Source organism: Saccostrea echinata, unplaced genomic scaffold, assembly GCF_033153115.1.
Source record: "Saccostrea echinata isolate AGI-Se365-2 ecotype Australia unplaced genomic scaffold, CSIRO_AGI_Sech_v1 ptg000054l, whole genome shotgun sequence".
NCBI lineage: Eukaryota > Metazoa > Mollusca > Bivalvia > Ostreida > Ostreidae > Saccostrea > Saccostrea echinata.
The window spans coordinates 42,405,937-42,424,617 of record NW_026889803.1 but is presented as its reverse complement, the minus strand read 5'-3'; the positions used below and the strand labels follow the sequence as shown (position 1 = coordinate 42,424,617).

At 36.2% G+C, this 18,681-nt stretch overlaps 2 protein-coding genes across 2 annotated transcripts; both read right to left on the bottom strand.

Annotated features, from left to right (window-relative positions):
- Positions 1 to 788: 788 nt before the first annotated feature.
- LOC133204899 (uncharacterized protein F54H12.2-like) lies at positions 789 to 2,192 on the bottom strand. Its single transcript, XM_061340641.1, has one exon. The coding sequence runs from the start codon at positions 2,190 to 2,192 to the stop codon at positions 789 to 791; it is 1,404 nt and encodes a 467-aa protein (XP_061196625.1).
- A 7,193-nt stretch (positions 2,193 to 9,385) lies between these two features.
- Positions 9,386 to 13,372, bottom strand: LOC133204898 (uncharacterized). The gene has a single exon (XM_061340640.1). The coding sequence runs from the start codon at positions 13,370 to 13,372 to the stop codon at positions 9,386 to 9,388; it is 3,987 nt and encodes a 1,328-aa protein (XP_061196624.1).
- Between the last annotated feature and the right edge of the window lie 5,309 nt (positions 13,373 to 18,681).

The window sequence follows — 18,681 nt, the reverse complement described above, 5'->3', positions numbered from 1 at the left end:
TTTTTTTAAAAAAAGAAATAAGAATTTTTTTTTTAAATTTTTTTTATTTTATTTTATGAATATAGAACTCTCATTTTTTTATGAAAGATATTTATGAACACCTAATGATTTTTTATTTATCACATAAAACACTTATAATAAAACAGCAAGTCAGTTAGAAAAAAAAGGCTACTCATTGTGACGTCATCAGTCCCTCTAGAAAGAATAACAACAAGTATATATTTTTATTTTTTATTTTTTTTTGATAACAACAAACAACAATAATAACAACAATAACAATTTTTTTTACAATACATTTTGATAGAAACATTGACAAGTTTGTTCATGACCCGTTAGTCTTTTATGATAAGTGTCTTTAAACCATTGAGCTACATAATGATCTCTTTGTAAAGCTGTATGATGGTCAAAGGGAAATAACCATTCATCTGCTTTAATTTTCTTCATATGTCTTTGATGTAAATAATACACACAATATTGTCCACACACATCGGTATTCCAATCTTGATATCGATACGGATTATAAATCCATTGATGACCATGAAGCTGAATAAAATCTTGAATTTCTTTTTGTAAGGGAGGAAATCCATAAGAATCAAAATATTCTACCACTGGACTGCTTACATATAAACACACCCAATGTTCTCCAGGTTGATCTTGAGGATCTGTGTTGACTACAATGGCTTTTTCTCCAAATTTTAATTGATCTGGTAATAAATCTAAAGGATACACTCCACCAAACGAACTCTTTAATTCTCTAGATAACACTTCTCTCAACTGTCCTGTATCCATTAGTAATCAATGCTCACTTCTCTCTGTTTGTTGATTTCTAAGAGGTTATCAAATTCTGCATACACCACACAATTTAAAGTGGTAACCGTATTAGCAGTAAATTGGACTTCTACTCTTAAATTTCCTGTTTCTATGAGATGGAATTTATCCGATTGGGCTTCTTGATCTTTAGTGAAATCCCAGCCCCATAAAGTGTATCCGTTTTTATACTCTTCTAAGGTGATGTCCGGAGCCCAATCTTCTCCTAATTTTCCCAAAGCTTGATACATACTCAGATAAGATCTCAGATATAAATCTTCATTAAAATTAGGTTCGAAACAACGAGTCATCATGGTCTCTCCATTGATACTAACATCTAATTTTTTAATCCCAAAATTTTGAAAATTAAAGGGATTTTTAGTTTTATCTCCATTAAAAGCCGCATTCTCCACAAACCCTAAAATGAGCCTTTTTGGCATCTGGCCTTGAAACAGATGATCCGTAATCTTAGATTGAGTTCCTGTAGGTATGGTAAAACTTTTGACTTCGACTCTTCTTAATGGATATTTGGTTCTGTGAGTATTCAAAGTTTGATTGATGTGATTCATTAAAGTAGGGGAAGGTTTCACTTTTCTCACCCACAAGACCATACTTAATATTTTGACTTTTCCCGTATTGGGTTGAGCCGTCATCATGTAGAAATCAGGTCTAGCTCGATTAAATCTCAAACGGACGTCGACTCCATTCGGTAGAAATCTATCTTGTTGAAACAAATCCAGATGTAAACGATCCAACAAAATGATTTTCTTACTAGCATCTATGGCTTGATGACGTTTTCTGTATCCTTCGTTTTTAGAATTGTCTGGGTATGCTGGGATGATGGGTTTGTTAATGGTACAACTATCAGCAGCTACAGCAAAGTTCTGATTAGCAGCCACTCCCAGAGCTGCTAGCCCCCTTTCGTCCATGTGTCCTGCCGTATCTTTTTCCCATAGACTACAAGCTTTCATTTGTGTGGCTAAAGTTCTGGGTTTGTAAGACAGTAATTTCTCCAGATAAGCTTTGTAAGGATAAGTATCGGTCCCTGGAGTGATTATTTTTCCATTGAGACTGACATCAATTTCCGTAAACAAGGAATGTAAGATATTATTTACTGGGGCTGTTTTAGCAGGATCTCCACCTAGATCACTTCCATCATTTTGGACAAATTGACATACCATTTGAAGATAAGTTTGAGATAAATCTAGATATTGATCTCCTTGTCCTTTGATTTCAAATTCGATCGGAGCTGTCTCGGAATCTAAAGTACTAGAAATAGGGTAATATTCTTCCCATTTGGACTCTTCTAAAGCAATATTAGTGGGAGGGACTTGGAACAATTGTAAATTGTCCATCCCACAGGCACAGGAATCGGGTTGTAACATGATGTCTGTCTACCAAGATTGATTTTTCACAAATGAAACTCTTTTCCCTCACACTCCTCTATTTATAGTCTCTCTCAGTCAAAGACATCAAAAGACCGTGTTTTCTTCTTCACTGGGGGTGTTAATGGTACATTACCTCCTTGATTTTTTTCTTTTTCTCTTAGGACCTCCTCTAGCCAACAGAACTCTTTCTGTCTGTTTTCTTTTTCTTTTCTTACTATCTCCTAGATTCATTCTTTGTTTCACCATTCCCGAAGTATTTTTCAGGGCTTGTATTCCGTGAGTTTTGATAGCGTCTTTTAAAGATCTCTTATTTTCTAACACATCTAACCCCGTTCTAGCAGCAGCGGTCAAGGCATGTTTAGCTCCCGTTTTCAGTAAATCCGTAAAAAATCCTTCCCCTCTTTGATGGTTTTTGGGGGGTGAATAATAATAAGCTGGTGGTGGGGGTGGGGGTGGTTGCTGTTGACCCCCTCCTAATATTCCACCTAATAGATTACTGACTAGTGGAGCTGCTAATTTTAACACCGGACCTAAAAGACCAAACCCGTGTCCTTTTTGTCGTAATAAACCTTTATGATAAGTCCAGCCGTGTCCTCTCTGTCTTAATATTCCTGGATGATACTGCATGGTGATAACTGTTCTTAAAAACTGACTTTTCTGCACTCTGAGGACTTCCTTTTATACCCCTTTTTTAGGGCTGAATACAATATAGACAGCATACCAGACAAACCATGACTCCCAATAGGATGTAACAAAAAAGCTGTACACTCATCTCAGTACACTTTTCTAAAATGAAGTTTGACTAGAGTTTTTCCACTTAAAAAGGGCATGGGTTTTCCCAAAGGTGTCATGATGTGTATCTCAATGGTATCAAAATGTTTTTTACTCAAAGGGAGATATTCCGCACGTATGGGTTCCCATTTACATTGATTGTCTTTGTGTTCAAATTGACAAGGGACCACTCTTAATAATTTCAAGGCATTCGATCCTACGGTCTGGGGTTGAATCAGATCACAATACACATACATGGATTTTAAATTTCGATATAAATCTACAGTGTCTGGAGCCAGATAACTGATGTTAATCCATTTGGTCGTGTCTTCTGTCCAATTTTCCGGGACTAATTTAGAATCATGAAATCCTAATTTATAAGCCAGACTTAAGGGAAGACGTACAAAGATGGGAATTTGACGTAAATGAGTAACATAATTCACTCGATTGAAATCCTTCCGATAATTAAATTTCATCTCAATTTTTGAGGTTTTTTCTTCTTCTTCTTTCAGGTCTTGTATCACTGTCTTTAAACTTTGTTTTAAATTTCCATACACATCATTATCGTCATCACTTCCTTGATCTGTGGGTTTTTTTTTTCTCGGTCCATTTGTGATACTTTTTCCAGATTTTTTTCATGGTCTGTACTAAACCTTCATTGATTTCTGCCAGGATAGCTGTAGGGTTAGGATAAGGTCCCGGTCTAAATCGAAGTCGATACAAATTCAATTTCTCTCTAGGATCATAAGTACCGATTAACCAATAAGCTTTACTCCAATCTACTAAAAGCTGGGTTTGTTGAAAAGTAATGGGAGTACTTTTCAATAATTGAAACCGTCCCCACTGGTACTTATCATGATCCTCGAGATCCATTTTCTCAGATGGTGAAACGCCTTTAAAAAAAGGTGGAACTTTTTCCACTATACACACTTCGATATAAGATTCATCCTGACTTATATTTTCTATACTACAAGGATAAATCATTTCGGTTAATGCTACTTCCCATTGACCATCCGTTAAATCCACAGATTGTGGTAATAAAGTTTTAAATTGAGCGGTCGTATTCCCCGGAAAAGATTGCATGGAGCTATCACTGGGTAATGTCATGTAAAAACCACTGTTCTCAGCCATGTTCAGTAAGAGACTGAGAGATATTTACTTCTGACCTTTCTATTTATAACAACAATATTTCTTTTTGTTTTAAACAAATTTTTTATTTTAGATATATTTACACATCTTCTGTCATGGAAATCACTTTTTGAAACACCTCAGCTTCGTCTTCCTGTTCCATCTGGTCTTTAATCTTTGAAAAAGGAATGCGACAGTACAGGTAGTTTATACGGCCGTAATGGATTTGAATCCCCAGTTGATCTTTTTTCTGCTTCCGGTGGAATAAATCACGAAGACAGTCTTCTAAATTCCACCACCAGTTACTTTCTTCCAGAACAAAGGGAGTCTGAAGATTACCATGACCTGTGATCGCCCATTTGTATTCATAAAAGCAGTCCTTCATTCTCACCCTCACTTTAGAAGCTTTAGGATGTAAGAATTTCACTCTTTTTTCCAACCACACATCATGAATAGAATGTCCTGGATGGGTTTCAAAGAAATCCAGGATCGCTCCTACTTTAGTTTTCATCCAGGGTCCCTCCTTGTCAATACATCCAAATAAACTCTCACAAGACCAACGATACTCCATCCCTAACTATTGTTATGCTCTCTCTTAAAAGAATGACAGATTGTTTTTTTTAACAAAATATCCCTTTATTTATACCCTTTGTGTATCTATTTTTAGACTCCCTAACTCCCCCTCGTACTTAGCACGAGATCTGATTCTTAAAACACCTGCAGAAGAAGAAGAAGGATACTAATTTTAGACCCTTTTTTTTGGTTACTATAATTAGAGCACGAGATCTGATTCTTAAAACACCTGTAAAAAAAAAACTTTTTTTTTGGCTAAGTCAAGCTACTCATTGTGACGTCATACTCATTGTGAGGTCATAGAAAGAAAAAGAATAAGAGATTTGTGTTTCTATCATTTTTATTCATAACAAGAACAAATAATAACAAACATCATTCAGAATAACAAACATATTTATTCATAACAATAACAAACATTCAAAAAACTAGGTTACTGTTTGTGTATTTGTAGTCTTTTTAGGGGTATGATGCATCATCGTAGGACTAGGCATAATGTATCCTACGGTAGAACTCACACAGATCATCCAATATTCTCGATTAGTATCATGTAAAGCTAACATGACCACACTGGTAATGATAAGAGATACACAAATGAATAATTGGGCGAAATAAACAATTTCTTCTCGAGACACTTTCTCTCCACAAAATTTCCAATGAGGAGTTATTGAATGAGATCCGTTTGGGGAATCCATGAATCGAAACTAGGAGGATATCCTTTCCACCGCACTTTGACTTCTTGAATGATTTTTTTCCCTACACGTCGCTTTTTATACCCCAAGATTTCTTCTACTTCGTACACATCATCTTTTTTATTAATCTTTTGTAATTCTTTCTCGTAAAAAGTGCCTTCTAATTCCTCACCATGATCATCTTGGATTTTATACACATAAGGATATCTTCCAGGCACTCTTTTAGAAATGGTAAACAATTCCGTAGTCCAATTGGGTAAATATCCTTTTTCAAAAGTGCGTTTAGCTTTACTAATGCGGACCCGATCTCCTTGTTTAAATTGAGGTTTTTTAGGGAATGTTTGAGATTTTTCCCCATATAAAGTTTTCCAGACTTTTAATACATTAGAAGCATTCACTTGAGCTGGTGCTCTTTTAATACTTCGATGATAAGAATGATTGTAAGCATATACTAAATCCGGTAAGACGTCTAAATATCGTCTGGTTTTATGACGAGTGAAATAACGCCACATGCGTGCTTTGAGGGTTCTTTGAAATCGTTCCACGATACTGGCTTTAGTGTCCGTATTACGAGTGGTAAAAAAATGAATGGATTTAAAAGCTTGTAAGAATTCTTTATTGGTAAATTCTTTGCCTTGATCAGATTGAATGCGGATGGGACGTCGACCGTCTTGTTGAAAAATCTCTCGTAATCCTCGAATCATTTCCTTTCCCGTTTTCTGTTTTAAAGGCACCACCCAGGCATATTTAGATAAGACGTCAATGGCACACAATAAAAACGTATATCCGTCATTGTGTTTCTTTAAACTGGACACATCTGCTAAATCTAATTGCCATTGTTCGTCTATATCCGTCACTCTAGTCTGTTGTCTCCGGAATTTTCTTTGAATGGGTTTATGTAAGGTATACGTATCTTGCTCTTTTAACCATTCTCGAATCTTTTTCAAGGAAATCTTATGTCCCAGACTTCTGACCTGACGATACAAAGCTTGTAGTCCTCCGTACCCTCTTTTAGGATCATAATAAATCTCTTTTAAAATGTCCTCCACTTGTTTCTTTTTCATTTCTTCTTAGGTAAAGGAAGCCAATTTTCTTCAATTTTTGCTAATTTCTTTTCTTCTTCTTCGAGTTTGTTTTTTAATTTCTGTCGAGCTCTAAAGGGACTATATCTGGATCCTTCCCTTGTCCCTACAGGAGTTGAAATGGGTTTTTAATGACGGTTCCTGGATCTTCTATAGGACTACTTACTGGAGTGTCTAAAAAGGAAGAAAATCCACTATCGTCTCTTTCTTGACTTTTAGGAGTACTGATTTTTCCAGGTTTCTGCATGGCTTTTATAAGGTTTCCATTACTCAGGTATTCCAAAGGAGTACGGGTCTCTTTTAAAGCTTGAGCAAATTGTTCTAATCCTGTAGGAACCGGATGATTTTTCAAAGTATGAGATCTCATACTATCAGCCATTAAATCCACAATGTTAGAATTGGCAACTTTTTGACCTCGATAAGTAATTTCACCTTCTTTATTCCAAGTTAACACTTTAGGGTTTTTCTTTAAATGATTTAATAATAATCCAGCTTTTCTTTTCATGTTTTTATTGACGGTTTCAAGAATTTGATCTTCAATCTCAGCTGGGGCTGCTGGTGATCCTGTTGCTGCTTCTGCTTGGGCAGGTGGAACTGGTCCTGCTGCTGGAGCTGCTGCTGCTGCTGGAGCTCCTGCTGCTGATGGTTGAGCTGATGGTTGAGCTAATCGAGTTTTTGTAGGTTGTTTCCTAGCTTTTTCTAAATAATTTCTATAGCGATGAAGTTCTTGACCATATAAAGCGACTTTTTCTTCTGGGGTTAAATCTTCACGTCTTGTAATGTCCTCTAATTCCTGACCTAAACTGAGAGTAGATTGAAATTCGGGAGGTTTCGGTAATTTTCCTTTAAGTTCATTCAATAAGACTTCAGGAACTAATACCATTTTACGACTCATTTTTCCCCTAGGAGAGATGCTGCTCCTATTAGTAAAGGACCGAGTAAAAGAGGGAAGAGGCCTCCTTTTTGCTGGACTAACAAAGCTCGTCTTTTCTGAATAGATTGAGGTTGAATTAGTCTCCTTAAGATGTGTTTCTTTCCAGCTGGTTTTCGTTTCTGAACCGAACTGAGAGGTAACACTCCTTTTAATAGGTTGTACACAATCTCACAAATCTTCAGAATACAATCTCCAGAACAATGTTTTAAAATACTTGTCTTTAAGGGTGAAGAACAATGAGGATTAGATAACACTCTTAAAAGAGGCTCATGAGATTTTAATCTTGTAGAACAACAAGTCTTCTTCTTATTCTTCTTCTTCTTCTTAGCCATCCTTTTCAAAAAATGAAGAGGTGTCCCTCACTGTGTCCTCCTTTTTTACTCTTTTAAGGAGGAGGAGCATACATACCATGTTTGTCTTTCTCATGTTTATCTCTATTTTTTTCGGTGACGTAGATTTTGGAACAATATCGGCATTTATATCTCATTCCTTTTGGAAGTTTAGGTGTAGAAGCAGATAAAGGTTGAAAGCGGGCTATTTTAGGAGTCTGTATGGGTACTTTAATTCCAGGAGAAGGAATTCCTACATTAACTTGAGGAAATAAATCCGGGGCTCTTTGACTGCCTATGGGTGCCATAGCACGATCCATTCTCATTTCAGTTTGTTTCTTTAATAACTCTCCAATAGTTTTTTGTCTTTGTTCTTTATAATACTGATTAATTTCATTTCTTAGACTTTTAGGCATAGCTTTACGTTGAGCTGGAGTTTTGGGTGGACCTGGAGTTTTTGGATTTTTTCTTCTTCTTCTTTTGAGTAGGTTTTTTCTTATTGTTTGACCCCCCACCTAGTCGAACCATCCAATTTGGTAAAACTCTCTTTTTGGTCTTTTTGTTCTGGACTCTTACCACCACACTTTTCAAACGACGAGCACGTCGTTTTTTAGGGGTATTCCATTTAAATAAATGACGAATGATGACTCCTCCTAAAAATCCTGCTCCGCCACGTTTTAAAATAGCTTTTTTTCTTCCTCGGTAGCTGATTTATCAGCGATGATACTTAAATCTTGACGATGATGATCAATAAATCTCTGAGTCTGTTTATTAATGGGTAAGACCCCTTTCACTAAATTTCGAGCTCCCATAGCAAACCAATTCAATAAGGCTTTACGCCCTAATTCAATTAAATGAGCTCGCTTAGCAGGATCTTTTTCCCGCTGTAAACGTCTTAAAGTTTTCACTAATTTACTCTTAGCTGATGGTGCCATGATGAGAGTTGAATGATAAATGACAAGGGTGAGGATAATACATTTTTATTTATACTCTTGAGGCATGTGTATAGTTAACCATTCAAACAATCGACTTCTCAATCTGTATTCGTCTGGAGTGTGTGGACTCAAATCCACCAAGAGATACCCATGAGGAACATTGGTAGCTTCTTGATAAGCGGACATCAAATGAGGTAGAGCTAACTGACGACTCAAGACACTGATTTGAGATTTGTCTCGGGGATTTTTAAACAAGACTAAATAATGAGCATTCAAACTAATGGTGCGATGTGATGCTGCCCTATCAAATAAATTCTGAGTGATGTAAATCACACTGGTATTCCGATGATGAGCTTTACGGGTAAACCAATCCACGATCGATTCAATGGCTTTTCCTCCCATCATGTCGTCAAAAATGAGTAAGTGTGGTATATTTAAATTAGCCACTAATTTCTCATCGTCTTCGGGAATATTTCGAATGAAAAGCACCCGATCTCTTAGAGAAGTGTAAGCAGGTTGCCATTCCCGATAACACCACACAATTTTTTGTGGCATGGGGGTAATCCAATGTAAATTTTCTACTAATTTCTTGACAAATTCAGTTTTGCCAGATTTAGAAGGTCCTGCTACCACCATGGTAAATTCATGTTTTAAAAGAAAAGAGGGGAGAGGTGTCTCCTCATGTTGCATGATGACAAATGAAGACAAAGGTAGTTTCAATGCTTTATTTATAGTCAATAACCATCATTTTAATAACCATAAGGTAAAGTGTTATAATCTTTCAAGATCTGTCTCTTGTCATAGACAATTCTATACTTTTTATCTAAAGGTACTGTCTTGACTTGATGATCTCGGGTCCTCTGTATTTTATAAGGATAAGACACTGTGACTTCATCCATTTCTTTCTTGAGCATTTTTTCTAAAGTCTCTAAGGATACGATATTAGAAGCCCGAAAATTGAGAGTTAATCCTTTGACTTTACACACGGAATTTCCCTTGGAGGTAAGGTAAGCATAATTTTTGGGACCTCCCGACATGAATTTAATGATGTGATCCCCGTCTAATTCGTCGGTCCATTCTCCTAAACTGTTGCCAAGGGTCGGATTGAATTGTCCTTCCTTATGTTGGTACACGATACTATCCGTATCGAAATAAAGGACCCGATCTCCCAAAGGTTGTAAAGTCTCGTAGAGATGTAACCGAGCATAAGCGGTAGTAAAACAGGCCAGTATTACATTTCCAAAGGGACATTCTTCTACAAATTCCTGTTTGTCTTGATAATTCACTAACATCATGTCTAATTCAGGCTTCTCTTTATTTTCTAAGAGTTGGATCCCTTTAATCTCTTTGGTAAAATCTTGTAAGAGTTCTTGTAATTTCTCTTCTTCATCCAAGTATTCTGTTTTCGGTAATAACAGACGTTGAGCAAATTTTCCCCACAGACAATTTAAAAAGAGTTTGGCTATCGTTCTTCGCACTGGATTTTTTTCGATACTTAACCGGTCCATTCTAATTCCTTCTTTTTCTAAGACTTGATGAATGTAATCTAGTTGCTGTTCTTCCGTCTGACACTCGGGTGGAAATCCAGAAGCTTCTTGTTTGATCTTTAAAAAAGTATCGATGTAAGGTCTGAATAAATCTGTAGTGCTTTCTGGAAAATGCCAAACTTCGTAAATCTGCTCTAAAGTATACCCCATGTCCAAGGCTTTGTGTAATTCGGTCGTCACCCAGGTACCTGTGAGACTGCGTTCCTGGGAATTGTGATCACATCGATGTTTAGGGTCCTGTTGTTCTGCACAAGTTCGACATAAGGGAAATAATAACTTGCCTCCAGTGCGATAAGGTAAAACCGGGTGATAGAGACCTCGAGGTGGTAAGACCCGACAGTGAACCAGTCCGAAATAAGATCGGACATCCTGGAATTGGTCGGTAATGATCTGAGGATGCCCTACAGGAAAAGGTCTGTGTTTTAACACGTAAGGATAGAGAGAACACACGTCTATGTATCTCATATCTCCTTCCTCACAATATAATTTAGTCGCATTGGTCCGACCTCCGTACAAAGCCTCTCGGGGGTTTAAAGGATCGGGTATGTTTAGGGCTGATAAATAATTCTGTAAAACCTTGTCTCCTTGCACTTGTTCATCGAATTCGTGTTCCCAGAGAGAGGTGACATTGTACCCCATTTGCTCTAAGACCGATTTCCTTCTTAAAGTTTCTTCATGTAATTGTTGGTAAGTATATTGAGTCCGGTGAGGATGAGTTTCGGTCTGTAGCTTGGGATAGCAGGTGGGACATCCGTGCCAATAACATCCGTAAAATTCGTAGACGGTGCAAGTATCTTTCTGGTATCCGTCTACAGTATAATTTCCGATCTTGAGTTCTCCTCCGTTTCTCGCATGTTGGATGTGAGATCCGCTTCTTTGACTCAACCAGGTTAACCATCGACAGGCTTTGGCCGAATATTGACGAGCAGGTTGATATCCCAGGTTAGGAATGATGGCAATGGTGTCTTCGGGCATGAATCCTCGACGGTAAGCTAAATTGGCTGCACTGGCAAAAGTGATAGATTCCTGAAAGGGATCTACATTGACCAAACTCTTGAGGGTGGATCTAAACTGAGCACAACATCGTTGTAAAATATCGACGTCGGAAATACAATACTCTAAAAATTCCTTCTGGAAATCAAACACTTTTCCGGCTTGTTGGTCGTACCATTGAAAAAATGCTTGTCGTCCGATAATAGTCATGTCGTCCGGATTGTAGTAAGCTGCCGATGGATAAGGTCCCACGTAATTCTGGTTCTGTACCGTATTGAAAAATTGAGGGAAATACCCTTTTTTCAGTTCGGTGAATCCGAAAGCGGAAGGCATCTTGGACAGAGCAAAAGGTAAAAAATTATAAGAATCGATGAATTTCAATCCACAGATTTCCATGCATAAGATTTTGCTCCCGTTCTGGATGACGGTGGGTTTAATGCAAGCAGAATGCACCAGGTGATTTAAAATGAACTGTCCGTCGTATCCTTTGAAATTGTGAGCGATGACGAGGGCCTGGTCGTGTAATAAAGTGGAATTCTTATTTCCTGTAGTGGGTTGTAATAACCAGCCCATGAAGTCTTTTAAAGTATTTGATCCTTGAAACACGTGTTGACGGGGTCCCATGTGTTGACAATGAGGACAAGGATCCTCAATGGGTAAGTGCCCACAATGTTGACAGACCCGATGTGCCACACATAAATTAGGAACGTGAATACCGTTTTCCTGCATACATTCGAAATCGAAATAAATGTAAAACTGTAATGTCTCTTTGCCTTTCTTTTTCTTTTTCTCAGGCTTGAGTTGAACGTAGCACTGATGATCATTTTCTACAGTTTTCTTACAGATCTTACATTGTTTCTGTCCTCCGCATAAGTGATGAAGGAGTAATCTTTTAGCCATCCATTTCTCACATTGCTGGCATTGTCCCATTAAATTGCAGATGGATGTGGTCGTATTTTTACTGTAAGGTCGTAAATGATTTTCGTAACAACTTCTGTTCTTAAAAAATCCTTGGCAATGAGAACATGTAATCTGGCTCCCGTCATCAGGACATGGGGTGTTCACTAAACAAAAATTACATCGAAAAGGACACTTGGATCGATGGTCTGTGATGTTTCGGTACCCCACATCGCAATGATCACAGTAATAGGGGTTGCCAGTTAAAGCTGACATGGATAAAATGGCATGATAATGATGATCTTTTAACAAAACATTTAAAAAAATTCCGTCTCCGTAGCCTTTGTAAATGGGCTCAAAAATGAGTTTAGAGGAGGAGGTAGACTTGATCTGAAATATTTTCAGTCGATATTGAGGATATAACACTTGTTGTAATTTCGCCCATTCTTCAGGTCCACAAGACTGATGAATATCACAGCCAGCTTGTTCCATGAGAGTTAGGGCTTGGTTTTTCTGGTCTAAATATTTGTAATCACCCTTCCGCATACGTATCCATTGTTTTTCCCATTCAACTAAACTCTCTGGATGTTCCGGTTTTTGACTGTGTAACCGAGTGACGACAATAGCTCGAGCTAAACACATCTTATCCCAAGGATTGTCGATCTGAAGGATGCATCTTTTTCCTTTAAGAAAATTCTCCTTATTGACCATCAGGTGTTTGACTTTATTTCCACCACTTCCTTCTGGATATTTCACATGAAACATGTTAAATTCCATGGCACCGTCACCCAGTTTAAAATCTTTCTTGGATTGTTGGACGGCTTCTATTTGGTTTAAAATGACGTCCTGGTTTAAATGTTTACATTGCGTAAACTCGTAAGAAATGTCAGAATCCAGAGAAGGGTGACGTATGTTCAAACGTAAGTAATCGTTAGGATGACACTGCATTTCATATTTGACCGATTTTAACATGTCTCTAAATATTCGCCGAACAAAGCCTCGGTTTTCCTCCTCTGGAAATTCCTTAAAATTGATTTTGTAATTATTTTCTTTTGCTTTAAATTTTGGGGAATACTTGGTACCATCTTCTCTCACTTTATAATACTGAGAAATGGTCTTCGGTTTCCCTGGTGGTGAATGAGATGATGGTAATGATGATGAACTGGATTGTTCTTCTTCTTCTTCAGGTATATTTCGTAAAGCCTGTACTTGTTGATGTCGATTAGCTTTCTGTATTCTCTGTAAGTACAAGGCATTTCTTTGCCTACGATCTAATTCTTTCTCTGGTTTCTTTTCCATTTTTTTTTCTTAAGTGTTGCTGTCTGAATATTGTTTTGACAACAGAATGAAATGAAAGTCAAAAGAAGAAGGTATTTATACCCTGGATGACGTCATAATGCAAAGGTAAAGGGAGTTTTTTTTTGCATAGTGATGTTATATTTTATAGTAACAAAGAGATAAAAAAACTAAGACTAAAAATAGATTTTGAGAAAAAAAGGTATATAAAGAGATAAAAACAACAAACTTTCTCATTCTGGAAAAAAAATTAGAGGTACAAAGATGGAGTTTCGTCGGTGTATTAACGATGATAAAGTGGGAGAATGGATAAAAATTGAACAAGAACCTATCCAGTATCGTTGGTGTATTAACGGTGATAAAGAGGGAGATTGGATGAAAACTGAAGAAGAAGCGATCCTGAATTACTATAACAGAAATCGAATATTTAATCCAAAATACCAAAAATAAATTTGGTTGGAAAAAAGAGTGAAATTTGATCCTGAAGATTATGAGCAGAGAGAGGACCAATACTGTCTTAAGGAAAGGAAACATGGATATCATGGTTATCAAAGATACAAATGGGTGATCATAACTGATCATATTAATATGGTTCATCAAAGTGGCTGGAAATTTCAAATTCTAGATTGTTTTAATGAATTCGAACATAGAAGGAGACAAGGGCTTCTTCCAGAGACTTATACACTGTACATGCATTGTCGCACCCCTTTAATTCCAGATCCAGAGAAAGTGATTTGTGTTTGAGATGTATCAAACTTTTTTGTTATTATTGTTCTTTAAATGATATAAATATTTCAAAAATCCTTTTGTTTTGGTTTTTTTGTACACTCTAGAATGAATTCTGGGTCTATTTTTAGAATGAATTCTGGGTCTATTTTTAGAATGAATTCTGGGTCTATTTTTAGATCCCCCAAGTTTAGCTATTTTTAGACCCATCCCTGGTCTATTTTTAGAACTCTGGGGGACAAAAGTGCACTCGACACACCCATCCAGGTCTATTTTTAGACCCATCCAGAGGTCTATTTTTAGAACTCTGGGAGGGGTAAAAAAAAAAAAGTGCACTCAGTTGACCCCCCTATCGGGACCCCTATTAACTACTCACGCTATAATTGAATGGCCGGTGTGGGAGTGTTTTAACAGTCATGTGTTACTTTCTAAAGTTAAAAGATATTAATCATTTAACATTTTAATCAAATCTTTGATGTTTTCAAATCAAGTTTTACCTAAAGTGTATTCATTTTTGAAAATCATTAGATAAAAAATTCAAACATTTGTAGATTACTGCTTGTTGTGTTTCAGTATAGTATGAAATCTTAAGTTACCTTGTGATAAGGGATCATCAAATCTTTGACTAGTAACTTGTACTAGGAGTTGTAGCTGACTGGCTCAGGTCAGATGATGGTATTTCATGTATAGTGAAACCTGGCATTATCGGGGGTGGTTTACTTACTGCAATGTGTTAAATATTGGTTACTCTTTCTTCATGCTTTAATAAATAATGAAGTAAAGTTGATATTTGTTTCTAGATTTTTTTCCTGGACAGAAGTCAATATTTTTACCAAATGTATGATCTCTCATGATTTGTCATTAAATATGATTTGAATCAAACTGTCATTAAGTCAGCACCAGAACAAAATAAATTATTTTTCTTATACTAATAATAAAAAAAATTATAACATGCAAACATACGACACTATGCTGTCTCTATCCCAGAGCTTATTCCCTCTATAGCAACGTTTGTGAGAGTCTGTAATACCTGTAAAAAATATAAATGAGTACATGTAATTGATTAAGACAGATTGGAAAGGGGGGGGGGGTTATCAGGCTTCAATCCCTATTTTCAGATCATTTTGTTTTTCATTATTTCTTTTTACTTAAGAATATGAAACAATGTCATGTGCTTAAATTTGACAGTGCATTCTGTAAATATAATTTGAAATTCTATGTTCTATAGTAAATACAATATATTATGCCAAGGTACCACTTTTTCCCAGTCCTTAAAATAAAACTCGGGAGCTGGTTCTCCTCCATGGCCAGTCATTAACATGGATCTTCTCCGTTCTCCCTCCTTTTTCTTTGTGATGGACTGCATGTCTGCTCAATTCTTTTTTTATTTCTTCTAAGGTTCTATAGACCATTGTCACACAATTAACTCTATAAAAAATATTAAAAAATAATCAAAATCACACACACACACACACACACACACACACATATATATATATATATATATATATATATATATTGACGATGGCAACAAATATTACTTGACAGCAGTTCGTTGCTCGAGTACGACTGAGTAAATCATTTTTTGTCACAAGTCACCTACATATTGACGTCATTTTCACACTGTGACGTCACACACATGGAGCAAGACATTACATTACAAATGCTATTTATAGAACATGTGTATGACTATATGTGTGCCAAATTTCATTCTGATCTGAATTGTGGTTTTGTAGATATAGAGATAGTTCGCGAACTTTTTGATCACCCCTCGTATAAACACGTCAGCCAAAATTAGACCCAACGAAAAGTTATATTTGCTTACAAGGTCATTATAACGACCATAGAATTTACGTGATGATGATTTGAACTCTCTGTAACATCAACATATCTGTCAATTGGTAGTCTGCCTCGGTTTAAAAATTGATCGTACTCGGAGCAAATATCGAATAAGTTGGTATATGTAAACGTCATATGCAGGTGATAGCGATATACTCCATAAAAAGGAAAGTTGAACAACAAATATGGCAAGGGCTAAAGAGTTTCAAAGTTGAGGGCTCTTGCAATTTTTTTGCCAACAAATGGGGTACGTATTTTATGTTTATAGGGTATTCATGGTCCAGGATATATAAGAATTTTTTATTGGATGTTTTACTATCACCTTATCACCTACGCTTGTCCAGAGTTCTGTTCGTTGACAAATGAATCCCAACATGGCACAATCCAACAACTAAGGTTTAGGGGCTTAGTCCCCTTCTCATCTCTACAGGAGATGTTGTCCTCATTTGCGCTAGCCAAGGGTTTTCGATCCGCTTTGCTCCCCATTCATGGGAAATAGGGAGCAGAGCGGACCGAAAACCCTTGGTAAGCGAAGATGGTAGTCCTAAGCTTGTTTACTTGTCGACTTTAAAGTTTCCAATTTTATTGCTCTTGGTTAAGAATCCAGATTCAAATGTTTAACTTTGCATTTCCTTTCAAATCTTACTAGACTTTGACCCGTGCTTGCACGGGTTGACATTGTCAATGCATCCATGTGCATATCGGACATTTACGAAATAGATACATCGACACATTCATATTGTAAGGTACTTTTGAGATAAACAATGAATGTGAATATAATTAGGGCCCCGCAAGGATTTGCGGGTGCCCTATAGTAATCACTCTGTCTGTCTGTCCGTCCGTCTGTCACTCTTCCGTCCACAAATTTTCTGGGTTTTTTTCTAATAACTTTTTTTAGGGTTGACCAATTAAGTTCAAATTTGGTATGTTGGTTGAATAGGTAGTAAGACATATTTTGATGCTAAGTTTGGTTTTCTATGTCATTCAGTTTGGAGTTGGGGTGGTGGGGTAGATTCCTTAACTTTATATAAGAGTGAATGGGCAAAGAGAGATAACTGCTGAGAATGTTCCTATTGTAAACTATGAAAGGCTGCAATGAATCTCTTGGGATTAATTAACTTTCCTCTTGAAGAAAATCCAAAGCATTTATCTTTATCTGTCACATTGAGATTAATCAACACCTCTGTCTGCAAATGAAGTTTGTTTAGAAGTTAAGGTCAATTCTGAATGTTTACATTGTCTGATATATGGATTTAAATAATGTTCATACCTTTTTTTGGTAAAATGCACAATGAGTTATTTATGATTTTATTGAATTCTAAAAACAAGATATAGATAAAGATATCTTTTTTTTATAATTATTTTATTATTATTTTTCTTTCTTTTTCCCACCTTATTTAAATTCAAGAATACTATTTATTTTAACAGGTAATCAGATAATAACCTCATTCTATCATTGCTGAAATAGTTCTTATTGTAAACTTAGAAGAAAAGATTGAAAGAGCAGTATAATTAATCCTCTGGTATTGATTGTCTTGCTGGTCGCAGAAAAGTTTTGAGGGTTATGTTTCTGTCACTTTAAGATTAATTAACACCTTTGTCTGCAACTGATGTTTGTTTTGAAGTTAAGGTCAAGCCTGGGTGATACTGTATAGGGGGAAAATAATTCGCGGTGTAAATATTCGCTATATTCACGGTGATGATAAATGCGTGAATTCAAGAAACAGTAAATAAGTTTTCAATGAACCTTTTTTTTTTTTTTTGGAAATATGTGTATGGACTACGATAGGTATATTTACGTAGTCATTCAATAATTACGAGTGGTACTTGTCATTCAATTATTTTAATTATTACGCTTTACTTAACTTAAATCAGGAGATAATGACCTTTATTTCGTATTTTTCAAAGGCTGTTTTAATAGCCAACGCTTCATGTTTGATCAATCAAAGCACGTGGGTCGTGGGTATTGATTACTGATTACCCGTGCGTAACTAATATAACCACGCGTATTAGTTTTTTCCCGACATTTTGGTTTTAAAAATATCTTCAAATAACTCACAGACTTACTGTAGATATGGAAGGGTATTATTTCGTCTACGTACATTAAAATAATTATTATCGTCAAGTGGTTTTCGCTGCGATATGTCGTTCCTTCGGAAAGAAAATACATGCACTCATCGTAATAGCATACAGGAAAGTCATTCGACGTTTATAGTCAACGACGTTAAACGGCACTTGTTTTGTTTTATTGTAAATTAATTACCAAATCTAATCACTTTATTTAAACCTCCCCGAGTATTGTTTATGAAGTGAATACATAAGTAACGATGATGAATGTCGTTCTGGCAATACTTGATACAGCCTAGGGAGGTAACTTTTATTTTACCCAAATTAACCATTTAGCTATAAATCAACTCATGAGTTCGAATCACGGCGGAGCTTACATAAATTTCATCTTTCGAAACAAATTCAATAAAAGAAATTATGGATATTTATTGAAAATATGACAACAACAAAGAGTTGAGCACTGCTGATACATTTCAAGCAAAGTAATGAAAATGAAGAAATGTGCTAAGATGTTATTACACAATCAATTATTAAACTAACGGTGTAAAAAATTTTGTAACAATTTTAACACTGCATGTCTCAACTTGTTCAAAATATGACCTCAACAATGAAAGAGTTAAGCACAGCTGCTAATACATATACTTTGTATATACACAGGTAATAGACATGTAATCTGTAAA

Bases quoted from the DNA above. Each gene is read 5' to 3' on its own strand.
- LOC133204899 (XM_061340641.1), bottom strand. From the start codon at position 2,192: ATGTTACAACCCGATTCCTGTGCCTGTGGGATGGACAATTTACAATTG.
- LOC133204898 (XM_061340640.1), bottom strand. From the start codon at position 13,372: ATGGAAAAGAAACCAGAGAAAGAATTAGATCGTAGGCAAAGAAATGCC.